Source organism: Tiliqua scincoides, chromosome 3 (assembly GCF_035046505.1).
Source record: "Tiliqua scincoides isolate rTilSci1 chromosome 3, rTilSci1.hap2, whole genome shotgun sequence".
NCBI classification, from domain to species: domain Eukaryota; kingdom Metazoa; phylum Chordata; class Lepidosauria; order Squamata; family Scincidae; genus Tiliqua; species Tiliqua scincoides.
Genome location: NC_089823.1, coordinates 95,262,021 through 95,276,252, shown reverse-complemented (window position 1 = coordinate 95,276,252; position 14,232 = coordinate 95,262,021). Strand labels below are relative to the sequence as shown.

Below are 14,232 nucleotides of genomic sequence, written 5' to 3'. Positions count from 1 at the left end.
GGAGTGGCGACTGATGGGCGCTTCGCCGCCCCGGTGAGCCTTCTGCGGGGTGTAGCGCCTGCGGAGCGCTCCGCCACTGGGCTGCCCAGGCCTGGGTCCCTCCCACGGGGATGGGGGAGGGCCCAAGATGGCGCCCACCACATGGCTCTGGTGCTCCTGCTGGCTGCCCTGCCAGGAAAGCGCTGCTGCTGCTGCCACTGCCGGCGTGGGTCCACCGCCAGCTCCGCACAGGGGAGGGGGACAGAAGCCTCACATGCCGCCTCAACCCACCATTCCTGCCCACTTGCAGTGAGGGGGGAGGCAGCGCTGAGTCCCACCAGCAGGCAGGCTCTGAGTTGTGTCCTTGTGTCTGAGTTGTTCAGAGCCTAGAAAGCAGTGGGGGAAGTTTAACCCCCCTGCTCCAGGGAAGGAAAAAAGAAAAAAAAAGAAAAGAAAAATAAAAGAAAAATACTGATATTGTGCCAGAGCATGACAGAGGTCCGTCCTTGTTCCTAGAAGGTAGGACCGGAACTGGGGAACATCATGGGACGCCCCCAACATGGGAGGAGTATCCGTTCAGTGCGGTTCTGATCCTACCTTCCAGGAGAAGGGGCATCCCAGCAGTAGGAATGCCAGCCCTTCCTTCACAGAGAATGCACAGTTGAAATCTCACAAAATTTTTACCAGATGTAAAAGATTTATACCTCAATCAAAACAGTAACAGTTGTTAGGATGGCTAAACTTAGATTGCATTTTCAGTGGTATCTACGCCTAGACTGCACAAGTCCACCAACATAGACATTTTATATTCTCTTAATCCTCCACTCCCTCTTTTCCCTTACCACTATTACATTCTTTCCTCATTCTCTAATGTATTAATAAACATTTAGATAGCTGTTTATGTCTAAATATTTCAATTAGAAGTGACCTCATTATTTTGACTGGCAAACATCCTTCCTAAAAATACAGCAGTAACTGCTACTATGTCCAGTGTTTCTCAAACTGTGAGTCAGGACCCACTAGGTGGGTCGCGAGCCAATTTCAGGTGGGTCCCCATTCAGTTCAATATTTTATTTTTAATCTATTAGACTTGATGCTACCATGATATTTGACTGTATTTGAGGAAATGTTACAGACATGTACTTTTAACAAGTATATTATGTATATTCTTTTAACCATGACAGTAAATGGAAATTACTCCTTGGGTAAGTGTGGGTAGGATTGCAGCCTAGAATTGTTAAAAAGTTTTCCTGCTTGATAATGTCACTTCTGGTCATGACACCAATTCCGGCAGGTCCCAACAGATTCTCATTCTAAAAAGCGGGTTCCGGTACTAAATGTATGAGAACCACTGACATAGTCTATATGAGAGACCATTAGAAAACATTTTAGTAAAGTATCAGCAAGATTGAAGGAAGACTTTTATATAGCTGTCAAGGTTAGGTAGACATTGGTACAAAAAATAGCAGGCACACAATCTAGCCAAAGTCATTTCTGCCCAATGTTGCATATATGCAACAGGGATCAAACGTGCACATCTGTGGCCTGGGCAGAAATGGGTTAATCATGTAACAGCCCAATCCTATTTGGACCTTGGGTGATGGAACTCACCATCAGCACAAAGCTCAGGCCTGGCACAAAAACCGCTGCAATGGTGCTGGGGCTGCCGGTGCAAACAGCTGGCAAGCCCAGGCACATGCCAACAACTCTTCAAGCCCCCACTGAAGCAGGTGGGTCAGCAGAGATGATGTTCTGGGACTGAGGTGGAGATTGGGACTAGGGCAGATGAGAGGAAGTCGGAGAGCCAATAACCTATCCCCCCAGCCTCGGATCAACAAGGACCCCCTTGGATTTACACCAGCCAAAGAGCTAGTGCAGATCCAAGTAGGCCCACTGGGAACAAGACAGTGGCAGAATAGGTAAGTTAAAAAGTTTTTTACTTAGTTCTCCATTGCTGCCTGGTCACCAGCCAGCCCATAGCATGCAGCAGACACTGCGCCACTGCATGCTCTGGGCTGGCCCAGAATATATTTGGGCTACTAGTCACTTTGAGTTCAATAGGAAGCATTTATGCACATGCTTCACTCTCCCAGTGAAATCAATGGTACTTTAAAATACTAATTTTTGGCTGGATCATGCCCAAAGACATCTTACCATTTTTTTTAAACTAAGAAAAAAATACCCACCCCCCTTCATAATTATATTTACTTCTTCCCTCCCACTTCCACTACTGGGGTCATCGGTACTTCCAGTCTGGTAGACAGGCCATGGACTGCTACACACATATAATGTGGATCACTTGGCTTCTCATTCCTTAATTACTGGCAGCTGAAACTGTGAAATCAATCCATTGAAAAGTATTGTGGCATTGGGTGAAATGTCACATCTGTGATATTTAATCAATCAAAACTATTCATACCCTGCCTTTCCAAAAGCTCAAGGTGGCTTACAATGCTTAATAAAACCAATCTGAGAACACAACATTATTTTGGTGGGTTGTTTTTTTTCTTTTTTCACACTAATCCACATTAATCTCCTGCAAATCATCAGTAAGGGGTATGCATGAAGAGGACCAAGCTCTAGCCCAGGAGTGCAAAATGCATTTCAAACAGCGAGCCAAATAGCAATCATGATGCTTGCTGATGGCCTGGAGTGATATCATAATGCAGGAAGTTATGTCATTAAAAAGATAATGACCAGAAAAAATGCTGTTTTCTCACTTAGGAATTTATTAGCTGCAAATGACAGAAAATACAGAAATATTGATCATATTTTCAAGATATGGGGGAACCCAATTATCATGTGAGCTGTCCTTTCAACAGTGACAGCTCAGCAGCTAAGCTGATGGTGGTGCTGGGAGAGCCTGAAGGCCAGTTAAGGAACTTCCAGGCAGAGCCTCTGAGAGGAATTCTACCAGAGGGTACAAAGTTTCTTTTGGGCCTCTTTGCAAAGGGGGAGGGGTGAAACAGAGTGGGAGCATGGTGATGGGCGAGTAGAATAGGGGCAGGGAGGGGCAAAGTAGGGGAGGGTAGAGACAGCTAGAAAAGTCTTTGGAGCCCAGGTCTACCCACCTATGTGGCATCAGTAGTGTATCCTCAGTCATGGTAGTGTCCCCGACATTCCGTACGGGCAACAAGTCTGAGTTGATTGGAAAATGTCAGATCCCAGGAATCTTCTGGGCCCTGTCCTCTGGTACCTGGGCCCCCCTTTTCACCCCGGGCCCGAGTACAAATTACCCCCCTCTCCTAGGCCCTGCTTCCAGGGACCACATCTGGCCCAAAAGCCGTATGTTTGACACCTCTGCTCTAGCCTCTGGTTTCTTCCACACGTTTAACTTCAATGGCATATGCTAGCAAGAAATTCATTTTCTTGTATCTCTTGTCCACTGCTTTGGCATTTATTTAACCGATAAAAATCAACCTGAGCAGAAATAAAGCTGATGCATGTTTTTTCTTTAATTTAGCAAGAACTCTTGACAAGTATTATTAAGACTGGCCTAAACTGATATTATCTCTCTCATTATTCAAGACTGCTCAATCCTATGCACTACAAGACCTACAAATAAAATAATATATAATGCTGGGACCTACAATTCTAAAGGCTCAGACTGATACACAAGCAACATCCGTAGGTCTCCTGTATGCCTTCTTCCCTCTTTGCTTCTCCCCCTGTCATCTTCTATATGAATAAAATGTATTATTTGTAGATTTTTGCTCGGCCTCTTCAGAGTACTCAAGGCATCTTACAAAACTTAAAAACAATAAAGTGATGCAAATGAATAAACCATCACAATATAACAACATATAGAAAAATTAAACAGCAATAGACAAAAATCACAAAGCCAATTAATTATTTGATTTTTTTCTGGAAACCACTCCAGAAAAATACTGTTGATATGATGAGGATGATGATGACGATGATAAAACCTATAAAAGCAGCACCACTCTCCAAAAGCCAGATTGAAAAGCTGGGCCTTACTTTTTTTCTGCTTCAGCTTGACCTAAAAGGCTCCGCAGTATATGGCAAAGTTAGCATCATGCTCACATTTCAGTAATTGCATGCCTTCCTACTTCTGACCAGGATATTTCTCGTTCACATCCATCCACCCAATAATCTCTTGTGTGCTCAAAAAGGTCTTTGAACACCTAAGTCTTTGAACAAGCCCACCATATATATGACTGAGAATTCATACTTTTCTTGGTTGTTAGATTCTTCAGTATCCCAGCTTCTGTGTGTGCACATAACACACACACACACACAATCCAGAATTGAAAACATATTCTTAATCCTGCCTAGTATTGAATGTCATTCCCACTAATACTAGACATCTGTTCAAGAGGAAACTAGCCAGGCATAACAGTGCCAAATTTGCAATCCCATCTGAAAAGAAGATACAGCTGGTAAAGTGCAGAGACTACACATGTGAGTTGGGGGGTCTCAAGTTCAAATCTACAGCTATGAACCTACCAGGTAGAATTAGGCAAGCCACTATTTCTTGGCTCTCTCTTCTACAATATAATGCTACAATTCTATCCATACTTATATGGGAGTAAGCCCCACTGAGTAATGGGAATTAATTCTGAGAACACATGCATAGAATTGGGCTATGGCAAATAATATAGGAAAAGGTTTATATAATAGTCAATGATAGTTATTTAAAGTGTGAAACATTCCAAAGAACTATTTAAATACAGTGAACCCTCAATTTAACAGACTTCAGAAATAATGGATGCAGTCTATATAATTAAAAACTAGTTATCCTGCACATTCCCAATCTTGTCTGATCTCGGAAGCTAAGCAGGGTCAGGCCTGGTTAGTACTTGGATGGGAGACCGCCTAGGAATACCGGGTGCTGTAGGCTTATACCATAGTCTTTCAAGACTGAAGGTTGCCAACCAACCAGTCATATGTTTTACGCATGCATGTGTGCATTGTAAAAAATGCATTGGATTTCATGGACTGTGAATTTGTGCAGCAATGGATGCCCATTACTCCCATTAGTCCATTAAATTGAGGGTTCACTGCAGGGATGTGCCACAGCCACAGTGGCCTGAGTCTCTAATCCCTTGACTTTAATCGCCCACGAGTCGTAATGACAGCTGTTGCAACTCATCCACAGCCTTTTTTTGAATCATTTTCAATCCAAGTCTATTCAAAAAGTGAGTCAAGCCCATGAAGTGGCAAAAACAAGCAAGCACACACACAAAACAAAGTCACAAGCATACACAAAAGTTAGTCTTGACTCAAGTGTAGTCAAATTTTTTTTATTTTTAGGGTAAAACCCTAAGCCCCAAGTCAGTACCCAAGTTTTTTACAGGCGTAACTTGAGTCCATACGAGTCACGAAAAACATGTGTTTTCTCAACTGGAGACAGAGACAACAGAGTCTCGGCCCATCCCTGATTCACTGTAATACCAATAACTTTTGTGTAGGGGGTTGGTAGTGAGAGGATTAGCAAAAACCATAGAAAATGTTCAAATGATCATTCCATCTCAAGTGTCATCTTCTATATTCGCATTACAAAATAACAGCCACAGTATGAAACGCTGTATTATGGTCTGAGTGACGCATGTTTCCTTGTTCCTACTTGCAATGAAATAAACTCACTGTGATAAGTTCTAATGCTTATTCTGCGATACAGAATGCATACAGGTGCATTTACACATAATGCAGTTTTCCATACCTTGACATAATCAGTTTTATAGTCTGCCACTTGTGCATGTTACATTCGAAGCTAGCTGAACTGCAGACTCACTGGGTGGCCTTGGACAAATAATACTCTTTTAAGTTCAGTTCCTGCATCTGCATAAGTAATTACCAAACTTGTTGCAATAATGAATGAAATACAGGCAAATCTTTACCCACCCTGAGCCCTGGGAATCAACAGAACAATAAAGCTGAAAAAATATTCACATTGTAATTCTATGCATGGGTATATTGGAATAAGCTGAATTTAACACAGTGGGAGTCACTTCTGAGTAACCTTGAAGAGAACCATGTTGTCAGTGCTGAAAGGCCAGAGTTCACTAATGCCAACTAATTTTCCTTTTTACCTGCTACACCTTTAACAGCACAATCCTATACATCAGCGGTTCCCAATTCATGTGGCTGTTGCGAGGCTCTTGCTGGGGCGTTGCAGGCCACCCACTGCCCCAACAGGGAGACTGCAATGTGAGCCTCCAAGCAGCAGCAAGAGACTCAGTGCAGCAGGTATTGCTGCAGCACGCAAAATGCCCTCCCATTCACCCTGACCCTGTTACTGGTGTTTAGAGGATCGTGCCAGGCTTCAGAAGTGAATGACAGTGATATCACCACATGATGCATTTCGTGTTACCATCCTTGACTTCCTGGTTTCTGGGGCATCATAACCCCAGCAAGTTTGGGAACCGCTGCTATACATGTTTACTCAATAGTAAGTCCCACTGTGTTCAATAGGCATGTTCTCAGGTGTTTATAGGATTGCAGCCTTAATGTACTGCAATAGAACAGAAACGCCTATAAGCAGAAATACATTTTATGCTTCTCTCTTACATCTTACTACAGGCTTTTTTTTTTAAACCAAAATAATAAATCATTTTGTCAAAAACTACCTATGATGTAACATTTTTCCTTCATAAAAAGACATTTTTTAAGTTGAAATGTTACAAGTATCACTGTTACACTGGCTACATCACCTTCCAATACTCATTTTGGTTAAAAAAATCAGCAAATTCACAATCGAATTCTTTAAGCACTCGTGAATGGATACCAGCTAGACCCAGTGATTTGTTAGTATTTAATTAGTCAATACACTCCAGAACCTCATCCCTTGTTGCTTCACACTGAATTAAACTTGGATAATGAAGCGTGGACCTGCCCACAGAAATCAATAGAACTTAAGTTATTGACTTTAGCTGCATAGTGCATCTTCTTTCCACCAAGGAATAAGCTATAAAAATTGCAAAGACACAATTAGTTAAGTGACACGTAGATAACATGGCATAGCAGTGCTAGAGGAAAACAAGAAAATGTCCCCTAATATAACCAAGTCCAATACCTCGGTAAAATACTAAATAAACTGTTCTTGCTTTGAGCAAAATACACGCACACACCCAGTTCCGGTGATTAGGTAGCATGATATCCTAACTAGGCTAGAGATAAAACTAGTGCCCATAAGAAAATGTGTAGCTTCTCAAACTCTTCAGTTGTACTCAGATATTTGTTCAGGAAAAATATATTTTAATACTAATGGCCAAATCCTATCCTTCCCCAGCACCCAGGAGAACAGCCGAGTCGAAATGGCCACCACTGTGGGAGCAGAGAAGCTGCCAAAGATCTCCTCAGGTTAAGGGAACACCAGTTCCCTTATACCATGTCAAGTACGGCTGGCCCCAATGGGTCTATCTAGATCTGTAGACCAACCTTTGAGCTGGCACAGAACCAAGGAAGCCCATGTCGGGCAGCTCAGCTCAAGAGGAGGGATAGGATCCGGTGGCAGCCTCTGCTGCTGTCCCTGCCCCCTCCCAGGCCCAATTCACCCTCTGTTCTCCCCAGTTTTGCCCCCTCCCTGCCTTCCCCCCAACTCAAAAGGCCTCCCTGCTGCCCACTGGGAAAACTCACCACCCAGCACTCATGCTTGCAACCTTTTGGTGCTGAGGCCCAACAATGACTGTTGCTGGTCTCTGCATCTGAGCAGCAGGCCTCACTGCCAGCAACAGCAATGGGGCTAGAGTGTTGGTGCTGGGCAACGCAGGACCCACCTGACTAAACACTAAGGATCAATTATTTGCATTTCACCACATGTTTTAAAACCTCAGGATTCCATGCCAGAACCTTCTCAGCATGACTCAGATCTATTCTATGAAGCTATTCTGGAATCAACTGATAGTATGCCTTGTAGGCATGTGAAACATTCAAAACACTCCGATATATTTTCTCCTAAAAGTTATGTATCCCAGGTGCTTCCCCAAGTTCTGCTGGATGATAGTATCTAGCATACTTGTTCAGTACATGGAACAAACAAATCTTCCTGTGCCTTCACAAACCTTCTCTGTAAAGTGCCAGGTCAATCAAAGGACGTGTTTTCTTGTCCTCTTTTTTTTGCAATCAAAATTATCTTTTGAGTTTCTCTAGTGACTTAAAGCCTAATATTGTGCCAGTATACAAAAGCATACACTAGGATATAACAGCTGCTCTACCAGCATTCCATAAACAGGATTGTTCATATGCTTCGCCAAAACCTCCTTTAATCCTTTTCTCAAGCTCTCCCCTGCAGAGAAAATGTCTCACAAACTAATGACCACATACCCTCAGCACATGTAGGGTCACCCACAGCACAACATCTTCTGTGTTTTTTTTTAAATTGGTCAAGCATAGCAAAGATTATATGCAGTATAGGCATGCAGGTTCTGCATCCATGCATGAAAATCATCATTGCTATACAAAAATATTATGTGATGTATTAAAAAAAAAGCCCAGAAAGCTTACATTCTTAAATATGTAAGCATTTAGGAGCACAAAGAGCTACATTTCCCAAAGTATAGAACATACCTTTGAAAGAGGGCCTTACCTCTGGATAGTTGCTACAAGCGCAAATCTTCTCTCTGACTAATACAGCGCTGATTTTTTATTTCTAAATTTATTTATTTTTGACATTTTTATACTTTCTTTCAAGGAGCTCAGGATGGTATGCATAGTTCCCTTCCTTCTTTTGTCCTTACAACAACCCTGTGAAGTAGATTAGGTGGAGAAATAGTGACTGGCCCAAAGTTGCCCAGAAAGCTTCATGGCTGAGCATGGATTTGAACCTGGATCTTCTGCACCATCCTGGCTTAACATGATTGAATGCCAGGTGCTGCCATCTTGGACCTCATAAAATTTCATGAGATCCAAGATGGTGGCACCCATAACTTGCAGCACCCAGGGATTGGGTAGGAAGGGGGAGCCACCTGGTACATTCCATGGCACCTCATGAGTGTGCCACAAAGCCCTAAGGTACCGTGATGCACACTTTGGGAATCCCTACTATATGTGGATATGCAGTATATCAAGAGTCAGAAATGGAAGCAAAAAGACTTTTCTCCTTCAAATCACACCTCCAGGGCTGCTCCTACTCCCATGGCCAAATGGAGAAGGCATTGCTGAAAGCGAAAGAAGGTAGCGAGCTTTGAGGTGGGAGGGATTTTGATTGGCTTAGAAGTAAATCATACTATTTTCCCTGTATTTTGAAGCTTATGTCTGAACTGATAAAACATAACTAGGGGGAGCTCACCTATCTTTAATATTTGATAATATTAAATATTTATGTATGGGCACTGCAAACTGGTGTTAGCTCTTAGTAACATTCACCAGTATTGAGCATTCATACAACCATCTGCGCTCGTGTGACCATTAAGTGATATCAGACATTTAATAATAAGACACTTTCTGAGCATTCGAAGTGCTTCACATGCATTATGTTGGAACACTTACAACAACCCCATAAGACAGATATTAATATCCCCATACTACAGGTGATGCTGAGGTTAAGAGAAGACAGATTACTTAATTTCACCTAGTGAGTTCATAATGAACCAGGGGGCTCCTGTCTCACAGCTCAGGACCAGATCAAATGGCCAGCTGTTCCATGAGAAAACACATCTGTGAATCACACCCATGAGTTTCAACCCACATGGGATTTGTGACCACATGTTCATCAGGGTACTTAGAAAACTAAAGTAAAATGTATACAATCCAAGTCAGGTACAGAGAAATCAAACTTTTTCCATAGCTGTATTTTTTAAAATGACTGCAATAGCAGAACTGCATTTTTTTTCCATAATAGAACGTCATAATCTTTTCATGTCTGTTTATAAGGCTTGTCAGTTTACAGACAACCTCACTTTTGGGTAACAAACCCAAAAGTGATACTCTTGAAAATTTAAAGTAAACTTCATAACTAAAATCCAGACAATGAAACTGCTGACCTCAGATTACCTACTTTACCCATAGGGAAGTTCAGATTTGGAGCTATTTATTTTCTTAGTGCCTTATTATAGCAAACTTGTTGAATTTCCACAAAATTGACATTGTCTGTATGGGGCAATAAGTTAGGATCATATTGAGTAAAAATGCATAATTTATAAGAGTGAGGGCACAATTCGATGCATATCTACTTAGAAGTAAGTCCTATTGTGTTCAATGGGGCTTACTCCCAAAAAGGTGTGCATAGGATTGCAGCCTCACTCTATGAGAACACAACTATACACCATTCTACTATTGTAAGGCCCTCTGATTTATAGGCTTAACAATAAGAATTAAATATTCCTTTTGCTTTTTTCTCTACCAAACAACACCTTCCTCTCCTGCAATGCTGATACTCTGAGAGTTCAAAGTAAATGCTGCTAGCAGATTTTATGTGCTTATTTTTACTACAAATATTTTGCAACTACTCTGTATTCAGTGATGGTGCTGTGCTGTGAACCTACCGGGGTACACATGTCAAGACATGTTTTGCCTCAAACACAAAACATTAACTCCTCTAAGGGAGCAGCCAAGTCCCTCCCTTTCCCAGTACTTTTGACCTACATAACTGCTGCCCTACCCACCCCCATCAGATCATTAAAGGGAATGTGCAGCCCTGTGCAAAATCACCAGTCAATTTCTTCTCCAGGACATTTGCTCCCTAACCTAAAGCCAGATAATCCAAGCAATAAAAGAGCCTATTCAGAACAGCACATCCAAAAGACGTAAACAAATCAGATATCATATTTCAGCAACTATTCAAAAATAATTATATGTATGCAAAAGCACTCCACAAACCGAATTCTATTAGTGGTACAACTATTAATGAACCATTAAGCTGTCTTCTATGTTGTTGAGAGTTTTACCATTAAATTACTGTAGATTTATAACTCGTCAGTTGGCATCCTTCAATCTCGGAAGACTATGGTATCGCACTCTGAATAGTGGTTCCAGAACAGTGTTCTCTCTAGTGCACGAAGCCTGGGTAAGGCAGATATGGAGGATAGACTGTTACCCATGCAGCAAATCCCCCCTCTCCACTTCGCTGAAATGGTCCAATGGAAAGGCAGAAGCCAGTACGTTGCAGGAGTTGCCAGAACGTCACTGTGTTCAGCCATGAACTGCCTCAGGGACTCCAGCTTTAGCCTCGAGGTTGACTCCTGAAGCTTTTTCCATAACTGGATGTAGCCACAAGGCAGTGGAGGTTTGGGATCAGAGTTTTCCTTCTCTCAGATGAGCTGCCTTCCCAGGCTAAGGAGTCCCATCTACCAGGTGGCTGTTTAGTCGCCTCATACAACAAATACAGCCAAACTGAGGGCCTATTCTTATCCCCAGCTCCCAGGGGAATAAGATTTAAAACTACATCATCCTCATTAGGCAAGATGTTTTAAAATCAGATCAATTCTACTTACTGGGAAATTCAATGACTGTTTACATTCACCTACCAAAATAAGCAAGTACAGCTTCAGGAAATTAGCTAACTCTCCCCAGTCAATATGAGATTTTGGTTGGTTGATTGTTCTAAATGGGCATATTTTAAAATGCTTCTTTACAAGGCATTTCCTCAGCAACATCCCTAGACTTGACAGCATGCTAAGTACCCAAGATTCAGGATGGGCAAAGGTGGAACCAAGAGGCAGAAAACCAAGATGCTAAAGGGATCCTCCTACATGTTTTGAAATGTACACATCAACTCTCTCTCTCTCCCCTTTCCCACAGCATTCTGGATTTAAACCATCTTAAGCCATCTCTGGCCAATGGTACATACATGCAACAGGGATCAAACATGTGCACCTGTGGGCTGGACAAAAGTGGATTTTAAAACAGCTGTTCTGAAAAAAAGGCATCCTGTATAGACTACAGCAAATTTAGAGCACAATCCTATGCCTGTCTACACAGAAGTAAGTCCCCTTGTCTTTGATGGGGCTTACTCTTAGGAAAATGTGCACAGGACTGCAGCCTTAGGGCCCAATCCTATCCAACTTTCCAGTACTGATGCAGCCTGGAGGTAAGGGAACAAATATTCCCATAGCTTGAGGAGGCCTCAGTGACTGCCTTCCCACCACAGGATGCAGTGCATGCGCCCCATTGGCATGGCTGCATGAGCACTGGAAACTGGATAGGATTGGGTCCTTACTTCAGTATAAACAGACCCTCTCTCCCACCCCCTTGTATTCCTGAGCATTGTCTTCTTGGCCTGACAGTCCAAATGCTGACTTGTTAAGTGAAGTACTGGTTACCCTGACTGTTTTCAGTTATTTATCTCCTGGCTCCTCCTCCAAACAACTTCTCCAGCTGTGCAAGCAGCTGTTGCCCTCATTCCTGTTCCAGCAGCAGCAGTAAGGCTTAACCATGTTAATTTAAAGCAACAGAGAACTCCTCCTCCTGACAACCTTTCTGTGGCTGGCTCTCTTACCGTCTCAGGGTCGTTCTCAAACACCTCCCGGGCTTCCTCCTTGTTGCAGAACTCCTCCACGCATTCTCGCTCCAGATGGCCTTGCTTGGTCTCCTCGAAGATCTGGTTGGCTCTGCGATGCCTCTGCCGAAGGAACTGGGAAGCCTCCTCTCGGGCTCGGTACAGCAGCACAGCTGGGGCCGCGAGGAGAGCAGGAAGGGGGGGGAGCAATTAATAAGCCTGGATCTCCATCAGCCCAATCCTAGGCATGTATACTCATAAGTAAGATCCATTGTAGTCAGTGGGGCTTATTCCCAGGAAAGTGAGGATAGGACTGCAGCGTCAGAGCCCAATCTTATGCATGTCTACTCAGAAGTAAGATCCATTGTAGTCAATGGGGCTTACTCCCAGGAAAGTGTGGATAGGGCTGCAACCCGAGAGCCCAATCTTATGCATGTCTACTCAGAAGCAAGACCCATTGTAGACAGTGGGGCTTACTACCAGGAAAGTGTGCACAGGATTGCAGCCCATCTCCCCTGAACAAAGGGCGCCGCAGCAGCCCCACGCCCAGCGCGGCGCCACCAGAAGTCACCTACCTCCACCGTGCCACAAACAATGGCATCCCCGGGCAGGCGCGCGCGCGCGCTCCAGAACAATGCTCGGCCAGGGAGCGCGTTTCCACCCCCCCCTTTTTAGGGCAAATGGTAAAGTCAACCCCCTCAAAGCCCAGCAGCAGTGGACGGGCTCAACAAAGTGAGGAGGGGGAGGCGACTGAGAGCCCAATCCTATGCCTGTCTACTCAGAAGCAAGTCCATTATAGTCAATGGAGCTTACTCCCTGATAAGTGTGGACAGAATTGCAGCCTAAACTACCTTGGTTCCCATAGGCTCTCTATACAAGAGGCAGCCTCCATGGGGGCTGCGGGGTCCCAGAGCCCAAGCCTATGCTTGCCTACTCAGAAGTAAGTCCCATTATAGCCAGTGGGGCTTACTCCCAGGAAACTGGATAGGATTGCAGCCTAAACTATCTTGGTTCCCATAGGCTCTCCACAGAAGAGGCAGCCTCCATCGGGGGCTGCGGGGTCCCAGAGCCCAAGCCTATGCCTGTCTACTCAGAAGTAAGTCCCATTACCGTCAAGGAAGCTTACTTCCTGGAAAGTGGGGAGAGGACTGCAGCCCCCACCCCGGCGAGCAGAGCCTGGAGGATGTCCTGACCTTGAGGGGAAAGCAGAGGGGGTCGGCGCGGCTCCCTTCCCCCAGGTGCCGCATTGCCAGAACGAGTGGGGGGAGAAGCGGCAGGCGAAGGTCCCACAAGGAGAGGCGAGGTGCCCGCCTTACTCACTCTGCGAGGAGTCTGTCGCCAGCAGGACTAGCAAGAGGGCAGCAGCTGGAGCCGGCGGCTGCTGCATGATGCTGCGGCTGGGCTTGGGCTGCGCCCTCTGACCGGCGAGAGGAGCAGGGCGGTCTGGTGCAGGAGGAGGGCGCGCGGCTACTGTCGGAGGCAGAGAGCGAGGACGCTGCTGCCGAGCCCAGCGGGGGAGTCGCTTGTGCCGCTGAACCAATCAATCGAGAAGTTCGCACTCGCTCAGGCTCCGGATGCAGCCAGCGAGCGAGCGACACACCTAGAGCTGCCCGAGCCCTCGGTGCAGGAGCGCGAGCTCCTGGCTGCGCGGCGTGGAGCGCACCGCAGGGGCACGGGACCAGCTGGGTGGCCCTCCCTCGCCCAGTGCGGCTCCCTCCCAGGGCCTTCGTCCGGTTGTGGTGCTGTGGACACCTCGGGGTTTTTGATGGTGGTTTCGGACATGGCAAATAATGCACGCAAGGGAAGCTGCGGCTGCAATCCTAGCCTCACTTTCCTGGGAGTAAGTTGCATTCAAC

At 44.8% G+C, this 14,232-nt stretch overlaps 1 protein-coding gene across 2 annotated transcripts in view; it reads right to left on the bottom strand.

Moving 5' to 3' along the window:
- The window catches only part of GAS6 (growth arrest specific 6), a 68,923-nt gene extending 55,092 nt beyond the window's left edge, over positions 1 to 13,831 (bottom strand). For both annotated transcript variants that reach the window (XM_066621755.1, XM_066621756.1), the window contains exons 1-2: positions 13,697 to 13,831; positions 12,377 to 12,549 (exon numbers count right to left, since the gene is read on the bottom strand). In XM_066621755.1, coding sequence (XP_066477852.1) covers positions 12,377 to 12,549; positions 13,697 to 13,763 — 240 coding nt within the window. In that variant the 5' untranslated portion in view covers positions 13,764 to 13,831. The remainder of the gene's footprint in view (positions 1 to 12,376; positions 12,550 to 13,696) is intronic.
- Between the last annotated feature and the right edge of the window lie 401 nt (positions 13,832 to 14,232).